The 12,265-nt window shown below is 43.3% G+C and overlaps 1 protein-coding gene across 2 annotated transcripts in view; it reads right to left on the bottom strand.

Moving 5' to 3' along the window:
• Positions 1 to 623: 623 nt before the first annotated feature.
• The window catches only part of LRR1 (leucine rich repeat protein 1), a 38,898-nt gene continuing 27,256 nt past the window's right edge, over positions 624 to 12,265 (bottom strand). For both annotated transcript variants that reach the window (XM_085627021.1, XM_085627022.1), the window contains exon 4: positions 624 to 1,746. In XM_085627021.1, the coding sequence (XP_085483147.1) occupies positions 1,494 to 1,746 (253 nt within the window). In that variant the 3' untranslated portion in view covers positions 624 to 1,493. The remainder of the gene's footprint in view (positions 1,747 to 12,265) is intronic.

The following is a 12,265-nucleotide window of genomic DNA, read 5'->3' on the forward strand; positions in this document are numbered from 1 at the left end:
CAACCATCACCCACTAATGCAGTACGGTTCTAGCTTATGGTATATGTACAAATCTAGAATGGTATACCCAAACAAGACAGCAGGAACAGGGGCTGATAGGAGTAGTCATTCGAAACATACACCAGTTAAGAAATATACCCTTGGACTGGAAGCTGTGTTTTATACAATACAAGCTCCTCCACATATAAAACTTCAAAAAGTCTTCTCAAAACAGACAAGTGAGATTCATGGTATAGCTTATTGGCAACATGGGGATCAGAGATGCGTTTTGCCAAGAGCCACACTTGCATTCCATGTTATACATTGTTAATGAAAGAACTGGCCCAGAATCAACAGGTAAATTTTTAGAACACTGAAGCTCCCTCCTTAAACGTTCTTTCATTTAAGCATTTAGAACAGTACCAAAGAACTAGTCTTCTGAGGCCGAGGTATATTTAGCTGATCCTAACTACATATCCTCAACCTGCAGTTGGTAACACTAGTAGATCGCACCCATGCTGGACTTGGTTGTGCAGAATGTTGTGCAAACAGAGCGACAGTGTTCAATTAGGAAAATAAAAGTCATGAGAAGAAGGCCTAAAAGAGAATAAAAATCATGGTTATCAAATAATCTATACCATGTATACAAACAAATAATGTAATATTTATTAAAATGCAAAAATACAATTTTTATTTTTGGTAAAGAAAATCAGCATGAATTGAATTTTGTTAAGAATCTGTGTACTCCGGTTTAGCATGAATATATATTTCTTAGAAAACTGAGGCTTATAAAATTCAGGCACAAAATGTAATTCAAGTGCAACATGCTCTTGAGAATTGCTAGGTATGTCAATATTGAATGCGTGTTTTAGACAATCAAATTCAACGTTATTAAGAATTAATGCAGGTGGTGCCCTCAGTACTTATGAATTTTATATTACACTTTTAGATCGGAGTGTACTAACAATAGTGCCCTTTACCTTTAAACAGGTGCTGGAAACCTTATTCATCAAGACCCTAGTACCTTCATTATATTCATAATAAATATTATGGATGTCTTACAACCTCCTTATCTACAGCGCATTTCCAACAGTAGAAAACAGAGGTGGAGCTACTAAAGTAAGCACAACCTCCAATGAAAACAAAAAGTGGAGCAGAGGTAAAAAGGATGTTGCTTTTCTAGACAGCAAATGTAGCTCATTAGAATAAACAGTGTGTTACGAAAAGCAGAAATGTCAATTTTGTATCACAGAGAGCAAGTTAGAACCTACCAAAAACTGGACAACAAAACAAATCATTAACCTATTAAGTAAATTTCTAAAGTGTGGATAAAATCAATAATTCAACCTCATCACCACAATGTAACAAAAAATTTGAATTGTTTCCGAATACATTCCTTTGGTTTTCAACTAGGGGCACTACCTTTTAAAGCAGAATCTTAATTCTGTAAGTTTAAAATGTTTTCATCTACTGCATGAAGACCTTATAGGTGCTACTACCACAAACCATAAAGGTCACCTGTTACTCTGTAGGTATTTGTCAAGAAACTGTGAATAACAGGTAAGCGAGCAAAAGTAGCAGAGAATAGGTGCTTCTGTGCCTCCCATGTTATCCACAAGGACCACTGTGTGAGATACGTGGTGGAGATTCATAGTAACAGTCGTCTGGATATAGCATCGTAGGCAGGATTTCCCACATTCACAAGATTTGGCTACTTCCAAATCTTCACACACGTGTGCAGGAATCAGATGAGGCCCAAAAGGAATCCTGTGAGAAAGCAGTCAAAAAAAATTCAAATGTTACTACAAGTGAAAGAAATATATTTCATTCCCTTTGTCCATGGACCGAACTGGTGTCAGTCGTGACAGCGGTTATCTACTTAAAGCCTTCTTTGCCGTTTATTTTCCTTTCACCACTACCCCCACCCCCACCACTTGTGTTGCCAAAGTGTTTACATATTTCAGATAGTTCAGAATCAGTTCTCAGGACTTCATTCTACCTGAATAAAAGCTACATCCATCAGATAGGCGTTGTCCTTCAACAAGACATCAAGTGGGCAAATGTGTGAAGAAAAGGCATATGTCCACTGTATCCACCGTCGGAGGATACTACTTGGCAGGCGAGAGCACTGGTCTGGGTAACACTGTCCCAGAGGGAATACTGGTTAACTTTTTGCTGTCTATGCAATACTTGTTTATTCATTTTCATTCTGTAAAGATCCAAGCAACAACAAAACATTGCAATGAGTTTGCTTTAAGGTGAGCCCCTAAATTGCTAAGTGTTTAGTGACCCTCTTAACATCTCACACACTTTCATACATGATCTTAATTCATGTCCTACCTCCTCTACTATTAGCAGCACGGTTTCCTAGCCCGGATTCATATCTGTACTCTTTCAGTAAATTCATCTTTGATAATGTTAAGCACTACCCCAGTACTCAGTGACGTATCACTTCTACCATGAAGAAAACAAACTTTGGAACCTTGGGGAAGTGAAAAAAGTTGCAATTATTTTTAAGTGCACTTTGAAATTATTTTAGAAATCTTTGAAAACACTCTGCTAGTGGCAAAGAGTCAAAATATATGATAATTCCTATATAAGGACCTAGAACAGAGTCAAGGGATGGATATGAAAATGTATCATGCTTGCGAAATACACAGATACGTAAAGTTAATCTGTTCTGACAAAAACAAAGGAGCAAAACTATCTCTTCCATCAGAGATAAAACAAGAACATGAGCCAGTATAAAAATAAAGGGCCAAAGGCTCTGGTGGCAAAGAGTGCTAGCTGGCATTTGAGCTGTCTCAATGCTTGGGTTATCCTTGCATCATGATGTGCATTCTAATTCATAGTGATAATAAACAAGAGTAGCCCTCGATCCAAGAGGACAGGGTTATTTAAAAGAAATCACAAAAATGTCCCCTTGGTAATGATGAACCTAATAACAAAATATTATTCAACTTTCATATTTATAACTCATTCAAACCATATGGGCAAAAACAGTACCACAAGGAATTATTAATTTTAGATATTTATTGAATAACACTTGATAAACCTTTAAAATGGCAGTAAAATCAATCAGGAAGATGTAGTGAGACACAACAATCTGTCTTTTGAACATATACATCCACTTTCAATATTCACTGGGTTTCTATAAAACACCACCAATATGGCCTTAGAGGTCTCTAAAGGCCTGCTCCAGTGTTAAAGGCCTGAGCCAAAGGAGAAGGCCTGTAACAAGGGAGCGGGTCTTTAATATAGCCTTATAGCCAGCCGTAGCGGGCTATACCGGCTATTAAAGGCCCGAGCCGAAGGCTTGAGGTTAACTTGCATATTATAGAAAAACTATGTATACATTTTATTAGGTTGGTCATTACCAGGAGGATTTTTTTTTAATCTCATTCTCATTCATGAAGCATCACTCGTGAACTGGACACAGAACTTCCAGAGTTATTGACTTAGCAGGTATGTGGATATCCAAGCCAGGGTACAGTAGGGCCAAATTGCAAGCACCAGGACTGAAAAGTGCCAGAGCAAGTGATGAGCTAAAGAACACATTGAGTACCTTTGGTAAGGCCTTATCTGGTAGGGACTCTGTCTAGCCACAGAATCCTGACCTTAGAATAATCCCCAGCTGTCAGACTGTATCCAGAAATTTTCTAGCAGTACCCCGGCATGCCGGTATGTGGCGTCGCTTGGCTAAGCCATGCCGGACGTGACGTATATATGTGCCATCCTAGCATGTTGACGTCTGTGTCTTTTCACAACTTTACACTTCAGAAGAGCAGAGACACGAAGAATGCTGACATACTGGTGTGGATTGCTAAGGCTCACAGAAGGTTGACCATACTGAACCATTTGGGGGAGCGGGAGGATGCGAGGATCAGTAAGGAATCTGCGGCTAGATAGTCTCTACCAGATAGGGTATTACCAAAGTTAAGTAACTTGTTCATCTGATAAAGCCTTTCTGCAGATTACTGATCTTAGAATAGATACCCAAGCAATACCTCCCCGGAGGTGGGTCTGAATCCAACCTAAAAAGTACTGCAGTACCAAACGAGCAAAGTCCCCATCACGAATAAGGGGTAGTGTGGTCGAGCAGCCTTAGGCTTATCAGAGGAGTGCATGACATCTAAAAATACACACAACGGTCAATAAATGACACGAGTCAAGAAGGAGATCCACACCAATTTATAAAAATAGCAAGTATCTTTACATAGGTTTAGGCATTAGAAGAAAATCGTTCAGGCAAGTACGTTTTTAAATAGGAATTATTTTTTGTTCAAAAAGTCGACACTTTCTGGAAGCTGCAATGTTATACCATAGGAGGAAAAGTTAATGCTGCATTCAGGTATAGTACAGCAACTTACGGGACCCTTCTCCAGGAGTTAAGGTAAGTGGTGGGCAAGGTCCAAGGCAGCACCAGCAGAACACTACCAGTGGCAGTAGGCGGCCCGGTGCAAAGCAGCGTTGGGTGCCCAATGTTATTCTATGAAGAACGGTTGCGGTGAAAAGAGGCTGCAGTCTTTGACTAGGGGACCAGTCAGGCTGAGCCAACAGAGGGGCTCAAGCCTCATGATCCTCTGAGATGTAGGGACACCTTTGGTCCTCTTTTCAACAGCCCAGGAGCGACAGGTGAGAGGTATCTTTAGGCTTTTGGTTTTCTTACTGGGAGCAGTCGTGGTAGTGGGGCCTGCGAGCTGCGTGCGTGCTTTGGAATGCTGGGGGACCTCAATGGCCCCATTGGCCCACTTCAACTCTGGCTTGGAGCGATGGGTGCAGTGGTGGCTTCAGGCATCGGGTTTTGGCGGTTCCAGAGTCCTTTCTTTGGACTTTCTGCAGGATGCAGGGAACAGTTCCATTGTTCCACAGGAGGTCTTGGTTCTTTATTGAAGGAAGGAAGTCCTCCCAGGTTTTGGAGGCTTGACAGCTGCAGGAAGAGATGTCTTTGGAGCAGTTTAGACAGGGAATAGTAGACAGGCTGGTAGGGCTGGGGCCAAGTCAGTTGATCTCCTCAGTCTTCTGCTTTTGCGGCTCTTCGATTTCCTTCTTTGTAGGTCGTCGGGATCTGCTTTTCTAGAGCCAGGGTATCCCTACAGAATGTAGGCGTTTTAGGGGAGTGTAGGGTAGTAGCCAATTGCCTACTGACCCTTGGGTTCACCTAACTCTCTGTGGGAAGTAGGCACAACCCTGTCCCAGAGTTCCTAAGTGTGCCAACACAAAGATGGCCACTTCTGAAAAGATTTGTCCACCTCAGTTTAGCCCATCTGCCGGGTGGCATGCCTACCTTACTAGCTAATTTTCCTGACTGTCCAGGTGCCAAAGGGCTCTGGACAGGGGAAGGGGGGGGGAGGGGTTGTTGGCTTCCTCTCCTGTGAAGCCAGATTCACATTTCAAAAGCAGAAGATCTTTGAAGATGGCCGGCCTAGGAAGGCTAATTAGCAGGTCATCCTGTCAGAGGGGGTGTGACATCCTCTTCCTAGACAGACTTTTGTTCTGGGTCTTCTGAGAGCAAACTAATCTCACCCTAGAAGGTCAAAACAATGTATCGGGTGGCAAGCTGGCAAAAACAAGTCAGGGAGCACACCAGAGGCTGGTAGATTTTCAGGCGCACTTCTGAGGTGCACTCAGAGTGCATGTATTGGTAAATGCAGCACTGGAATTAGTGTGGGTTTTTCAATACGATTGGTTTCAAACCTAACACCCCTAACTTCAGTGAAGCCATCATATAGCTGGGAAACACGTTTTCACCGGTGTCCAACAAGTTTTAAAATGGCTTCCACGTCACCTGTACTGGCAGTGATAGGACTGACCAGCACAGGGGCATATCTGCTCATGCAGGTATGCCCTCACATGTAATATGCAGCACTCTTCCATAGGGCCGTTAGGTCTGCTATAAGGGTGACTTACAAATATTACCTGCAGTGGTGGGCACATGGCACACAGGGATGTGTGGCATGTTGTGTTTTCACTTTTTTCTGCACCATGGCTTTGCTTGTGCTTGGTGACTGGTTCCTTAGGGGGGCAAAATTCATGCTGCAGCCCCTAGGGACCCTCTTTACTACCTCAGTCCCAGATACCAGGGGCACCATTGACTGGGGCTTAGAGAGGATGCTAAAGGGTTTGCCAATTGGGGGAAACAACTGCACAGTTGCCAAGGGTGCCTGGTTAGCAGAAACCCAGTGCACTTTCAGTCGAAATCACATCAATTAACAGGTAAAAAGTGGAGGTGATCATGTCAAAAAAGGGGTACTTTCCTACATGATTGGAATTAAGAACATTACAAGGTGCCAGAAATAGAGGCAACATCAACAACCAAGAGAGCCACTTCTAACCTACATGTCAAATTGTCTCTCACACTCTTGGATCACCCAACACTACCTCCTCTCCAAAGTAGACATCATTGTCCTAGCACACCACCAGGTCACCTTCTACCTCCAATGCCACTCCTACAGTGGCATGGGACTCAATGGCATAAGCACTCACTTCCCTTCCGGTGGGTGTCCCTCAATGTTCAGTGTAAAGCCCCGTTCTTTTCTCATTATAGACCACCACTCTCAGTGACATCGTCTTCCTCAGTTTCCAACTATCACCTCTATGCCCATGATAGCCAAATATTCTCCTTCCAAGCATTATACCTACCACCAGCCATGCATTATGATCAATACATCAAAACCCTAATTCTTCATTGACATTCATTAGCCTGGATTTTAAAAATGACCATCTTTTGTGTGGTGTATCCCCACACTTTTGCCTTGACTTGGATTTGATACAGCCATACATCAGAATAAAAAGGAACTGGCAGAAATAACAGAATTACAAATGGCCATTCAGGAAACTAACACACTTCTAAATGCGAAGCCCACTTAGGACAAGTCAGGAAAATGAATCTTAAGAGTTAAGCCACTTTGAGCTAAACCAAAAAGAGACAAAGTAACCATCCAACACACTGCGGGTACATATCCCAGCTGAGGCAAATACAAAAATCAGAGTGGGAGCATTCTCTGAATATTCTGCAGATTTGAGTGACTCAGATCGTCTAGAAGGAAGCAGTACAGAACTGAGAGGCACACCCTTCCCCGAATACAATCAACCTTCTTTAAGCCATGGCAGAACAGGGAAGGGTTAACAGAAGCAAGAATTTGAGCTAGGAGAACATCAGACAAGACTAAAGGGCTAACATTGAGCACCTCAAATGACTTAAACCCTAATGATATGGATATTCCTATTTTTAATTTGTCTAAGCATATGTTGACTTTGGCTCACATCTCTGTCCTCAGCATAAGAATTTTTATATAATCACTAACAGAGCCAATTCTTAATCCCTCCAAAGAAAACTTTTCAGTTCATTGCCTACGGACACCACCCTCCACACTTTGCCCTTCTATCTCCACAGTACCAGATGGAAGTTCTTACTTTTGAGAATCCAGAGAATTTGCCACTGTTCAAAATGAAAGAGCTTTTGTTCGGTCTAATTTAAGCTGGGATGATAAGGGTGAAGCAAACTATCATGGATAGAGGACGTGTGGCATAGCAGCTTCCGACTTGGCCTTCCTCTAGTGATCACATCCTGCACGTCAATACCAAGGTATCTAGACTATACAGCAGGGAGGAAACCCCTGAACTCACCTAGAGTGTTATGCCACAAGTCGCTCAGTTGCAGTGCAAGCCCAATTCCTCTGAAGAGCCTGGTCTTGGGCAGCTGTGTGGACTAGACCGCTTAGGTGGGCGGAGATAGCTGGATCCCCCGGTTGGTGCTGCTTTGTGCTTGGATTGCCAGGCCCCTGGGCAGCAATTTGAACTACACATTCCTGGGTTTTAGGCCTACCGCATAGAGAAGTTGGTGAGCCTACTGGAGGCCACCCTACGTCACCCGCCCCATCGATAATTGCCCTGTAAGGAATGGGGCAGCGCTTAGGCAGAGAACCTCTGGAGACAGGTTCTGTGAGCCTGGACAGTGTAATGGAAGAAGTAAGAAGTCTAAACCGTGCCTGTTAAACTATTGTACTTGACTGTACTTGTTGGGTGCACCTTTCCCTGCTGCTAAGTGCTGCCTTCTCCAAGCCCCTGGGCATTAGGGCTAGTGTGTAGGTACACAGGTGAGAATTACGGTCTGGGAAATGTAGTGTTACATAAGCTATCCAAGATTTGTCACTGCTCTGAAAACCTCAGCAAACTCAGGGCCCCGCAATTGCAACCCCTTTTATCCTGCAATCACTTCCTGGCAAAAGAATAACCCGTGGCACAAACTCTTCTTTGTCTCTGCAGAAGAGTACAGGCAACCCCAGGATGAAAAGGACCCATGTCTTAGTGACAGCAACTGTGTAATACTGCACCAAGAATTGTGCTGCAAGATGGAGGAACTATGGTGCCAGGTCCACAGACTGCTGTAAAAGATAGCGAATTCAACCATACGTTGCGAGCCATTCAGGCCACTAGGACTGGGATGGAGGAAAAAAGTACAATGGAATCTCTGGTAGTCCATGTTAACTTGTGCATTCAGACCAATACAAATTACAAAAAAGTGAAGGACGTGGAAGAGAATATTCCAACACTTAGGCATGAAATGTTGCAGCAGCTACAGGTGGAGGAAGACATGACTGAGCATATCCACTACCTGGAGAACAGGGCTGAGTGTACTAAAAATAGGTCAGGCAACAATTTATGTATATTTAGGCAGCGGAGTGTGCGGAAGGGCCTAATATGAGGTTCTTGCTTAAACACGGTCTCACCTAGTTAATGGCATTAAAGACTCACAAGAGCTTCTTTACCACTGAGCGAGCTTAGAGCTCCAGTCTTCCTGTCCCCGTGAAGTTGACAGAGGCCTGTGATTGCTGCCTTTTGCACTATAGAGACCGAATCCTTCAATGGGCAAGAAATCTGGGCCCACTACCTACACAAATGCTACTGTTATGATATTCCCAGACTACTCCAGGGAGGTGGAGTAAGAAAATAACGTACCACCTTCAGGAACTTCACATTATGAATATTTTGCTTCCTTTCAAAGATGACAGTCATGATGGGTGGGAAAATACACCTTTTTATGGACACAGGTGCTGTCAGAGAGGGATGCATCATAGCCACCATCTCAGAGGAACAGATACAGGCCAACAAACATTACCCAAGAGGAGATGGTTTGGTGTTTTTTTGGGAGGGGTGGGGGCAGACCAACCCCTGTGTAAACGGTGGAGGCAATAGCAGCAGTTGTTACACAACTGAACGAAGCAAAGCCATATCTGTTCGCCGATCAGTCTGGGGCTGCTGAGGCACATTTCTGAAGCTTTGACTCTGCTGTAGAGGACTCCTCAACTAACTTGCTTCCCATGCCCTGTTTCACCCAGATGACAGTGGCTAGACTCCTTTAGTTTGGGGCACTGGCCTGGTCAAGGTTTAATATTCACTGGGCAATGCAACCTTTTTTCCATGAAGCCTGGACAGATGGGGCACTGGTCCCCTGTACAGCACTAAACATCTTTTGACCTTCATATCTTTTGATATTGCTGCTTTCAACCTTTCCCTGGTAATCATTTCAAGGAAGTTCACTCTTTTTTCTAACTTTATTTTTTTATAGTTGTAGGATTACCTTTTCTTAGACTTTTGCTGGGTATGTTGCGGAAGCTCGTTGTACTTTTGCCATTGGAGTGTAAGTGGTGAGGAGAGTTGGTCCTCATGGTATTGAACGTCCTGCTGTTTGGGATTCTGTGGGCCTGATGTGTGTGTTAGGGTTTCGACAAAACCCCAGAGATTTATCTGCAGCACCGTGAGTAGCAGGTGATATTTCAACCTTTAACTTGACCCGACTGGGTGAATACCTGCAATATAGGATCCCTGTAACGAAGATGATGGCAATCCCAAAATGTAACCAGTATACATTCCTTATTACAGTGATTCCACATCCACAAGGGTGAGGGGGAGCCACAAATGTTTCAAAAATGGAGGACAGGTATTTGCCATGCAGTTCTCATCTAGTGCCAGGGGCAACACTTACATGGGTGAGGTCAGGAGTACCATTTTCCAATGCACTAATGAACTGCTGTATGTCTTTCTCTCAGGTGGCGTCAAAAGCAAATCCACTCATGCATGCTCTGTGTTTACTTTTCGAATGCAATACATATAATGAGGTTGCCCAATAGGATGGTGACACTAGATTTAGAGTGACAGTCCACCTGATCTGTGGAGATCACCAACTGTGTACTTGATATGAAACTGGATATGTTTTTCCCCTCACTCATGGGAACTCATGTGGCCAAAGCAGCCTGGGACTTTAGACACTGGTGGGCAGATAGAACTCTGCAAGGATGTACACCAGATACTAGAGAATATTCTCATCATAAAGCAGTTGAACAGCTCAACACCAAAGCAGACTATATTCTCACCACTATGCACTTGACTGGGAGCTCACGTAATGTTAGGTATGACTGTGTGACCATTGTCCCATACTGTTAACAAAGGTTTAGAATATCTCATTTGCATTCAGTCATGGAAGCAAAAGCCTGTAATACTGCAGGACCAGACATTAAGGTATATGCTGCAAAATGCTGTAATAAATTATTTTGCATTCAAGGTGATGATCAGGGGAGCGTGTCAAGACAGTACAAAGGATGTAAGTAGGTTCCTTGAGAGAGCGGCAATCACCTTCTGAAGGACCAGGAGATGAAGGTAGTGCAATAGAGCTCCTTTATGGATAACATCACAGAGCACTGGAAGACATGAGCCGCTCTATTAGATAGCGCGCAATGCCTGAATTACAAATATATGCAACACAAATGTAGGAGAGAAGTAAACTTGGCTAACTGGTGGCCTGGCTCCTATAGGTAGAGCAGGGGTAACTGCACAATACACAGTAAAAAATACATAAATATCTTTGCGGAGTAGTATGGCCCAGACATGTGCAGAAGCTCTTATGCCCTTCTTAGAAGTGGCCCATCTTCCCACTCTTTCATTAGAAGACCAAGAAGAACTTGATATGGAGACTATACATAATGAGATCAATACAGTAACTGGTTTGCTGCCAAGTAGTAAGACCCCTGGTGCGGATTGTCTGCAGTTGGCATTTTACAAGCCATGAGCAGTTACGGGCTTCCCGCCTGTTGGAGTTATACAATGGCGGGCTGGGATGGCTCCAACCCTTTCTCCACCTTCTCGACAGTGGAGGCTCTCTTAGCAGTGGTTTCTAAACCGGATATGGATACAGTTTTTGTTCCCTGGTATTATGCAACTGATAAGGTAAAATCATCCCTGCCTGCAAGGTCCATACTGGAAGGATGATATCAGGTAGCTGGAGGGTCCAGTAGGCTACCCGACAGGGATGTCTGCAAGCTTCCCTCCTGTTCGCAATCACTATGGAATCTTTGATCTTTGCATGATGTTAGAGTGCCTCCAGCACAGTCAAGACCTCTGGAACTTCGTATATTATGTCCCTTTATGCGGGCGACATCCTTTTGAGCTCTATGATCCATCACATGTTCTTCTCAGAAGAACTGTACTGCTAGAGCACTTTACTGAAATGTAAGGCTCATCAATCAACTGGTTCAAATCAGAATTGTACCATTTGCATAAAAACAATCAATCACATGTATCTATTTCCCCAAATGTACGACCTGAATGGGTGTCGCACGGTATCTGTCAAGGATAGCTCAGACTATCTGTCTGAATGAAAAATATGCTCTTGGACCTTGCCACCGAACTTCCAATTATTATGGATGACTGCTCTACACACGCATATCATAAGAACAAGGTGTTATCGTAAATCAACAATTATATGACACCAAAACGGGTCCAGTTCCAATACCCACTTAAATTGGAGACTCTTTACTACAAATTGCTCTGTCCATTAAATATTTTTGTTTGAAGCCCACTGTTACTAACAGTGTAAAGTCACCTCTTTGGCTGCAGTTTTCACTTCAAACTTCCACTTAACAAACCAACAGAAAGAATACCTTGATAAAATATTAGTCTCACCATCCTAGAGGCCTGAAAGATGGCCTAGTTTTTGGGCCAATTCCTTAGGCTATGCTGCAATGGTAGTAATAAGCAAATTTGTTTGCAGACGCCCAAATGCTTTGATCGAAATTACACGGGGACATGTAGCAATGCTGTTTCCTGCAATAGCGAGTTTGCCCTGTTTGTTATAGATGTAAGGGTAGTGACTACTTCACTCCACAACAGAATAATTTTCCAGCATTGCCATACCATGTGGTAGAAATTTGTGCTGTCATCAACAGGTCTGGGGATACCCACATGAATTAATCAAACAAATCGATAACAAGGGCTTGGTATTTCTCAA

This window comes from Triturus cristatus, chromosome 9 (assembly GCF_964204655.1).
Source record: "Triturus cristatus chromosome 9, aTriCri1.1, whole genome shotgun sequence".
Taxonomy (NCBI): domain Eukaryota; kingdom Metazoa; phylum Chordata; class Amphibia; order Caudata; family Salamandridae; genus Triturus; species Triturus cristatus.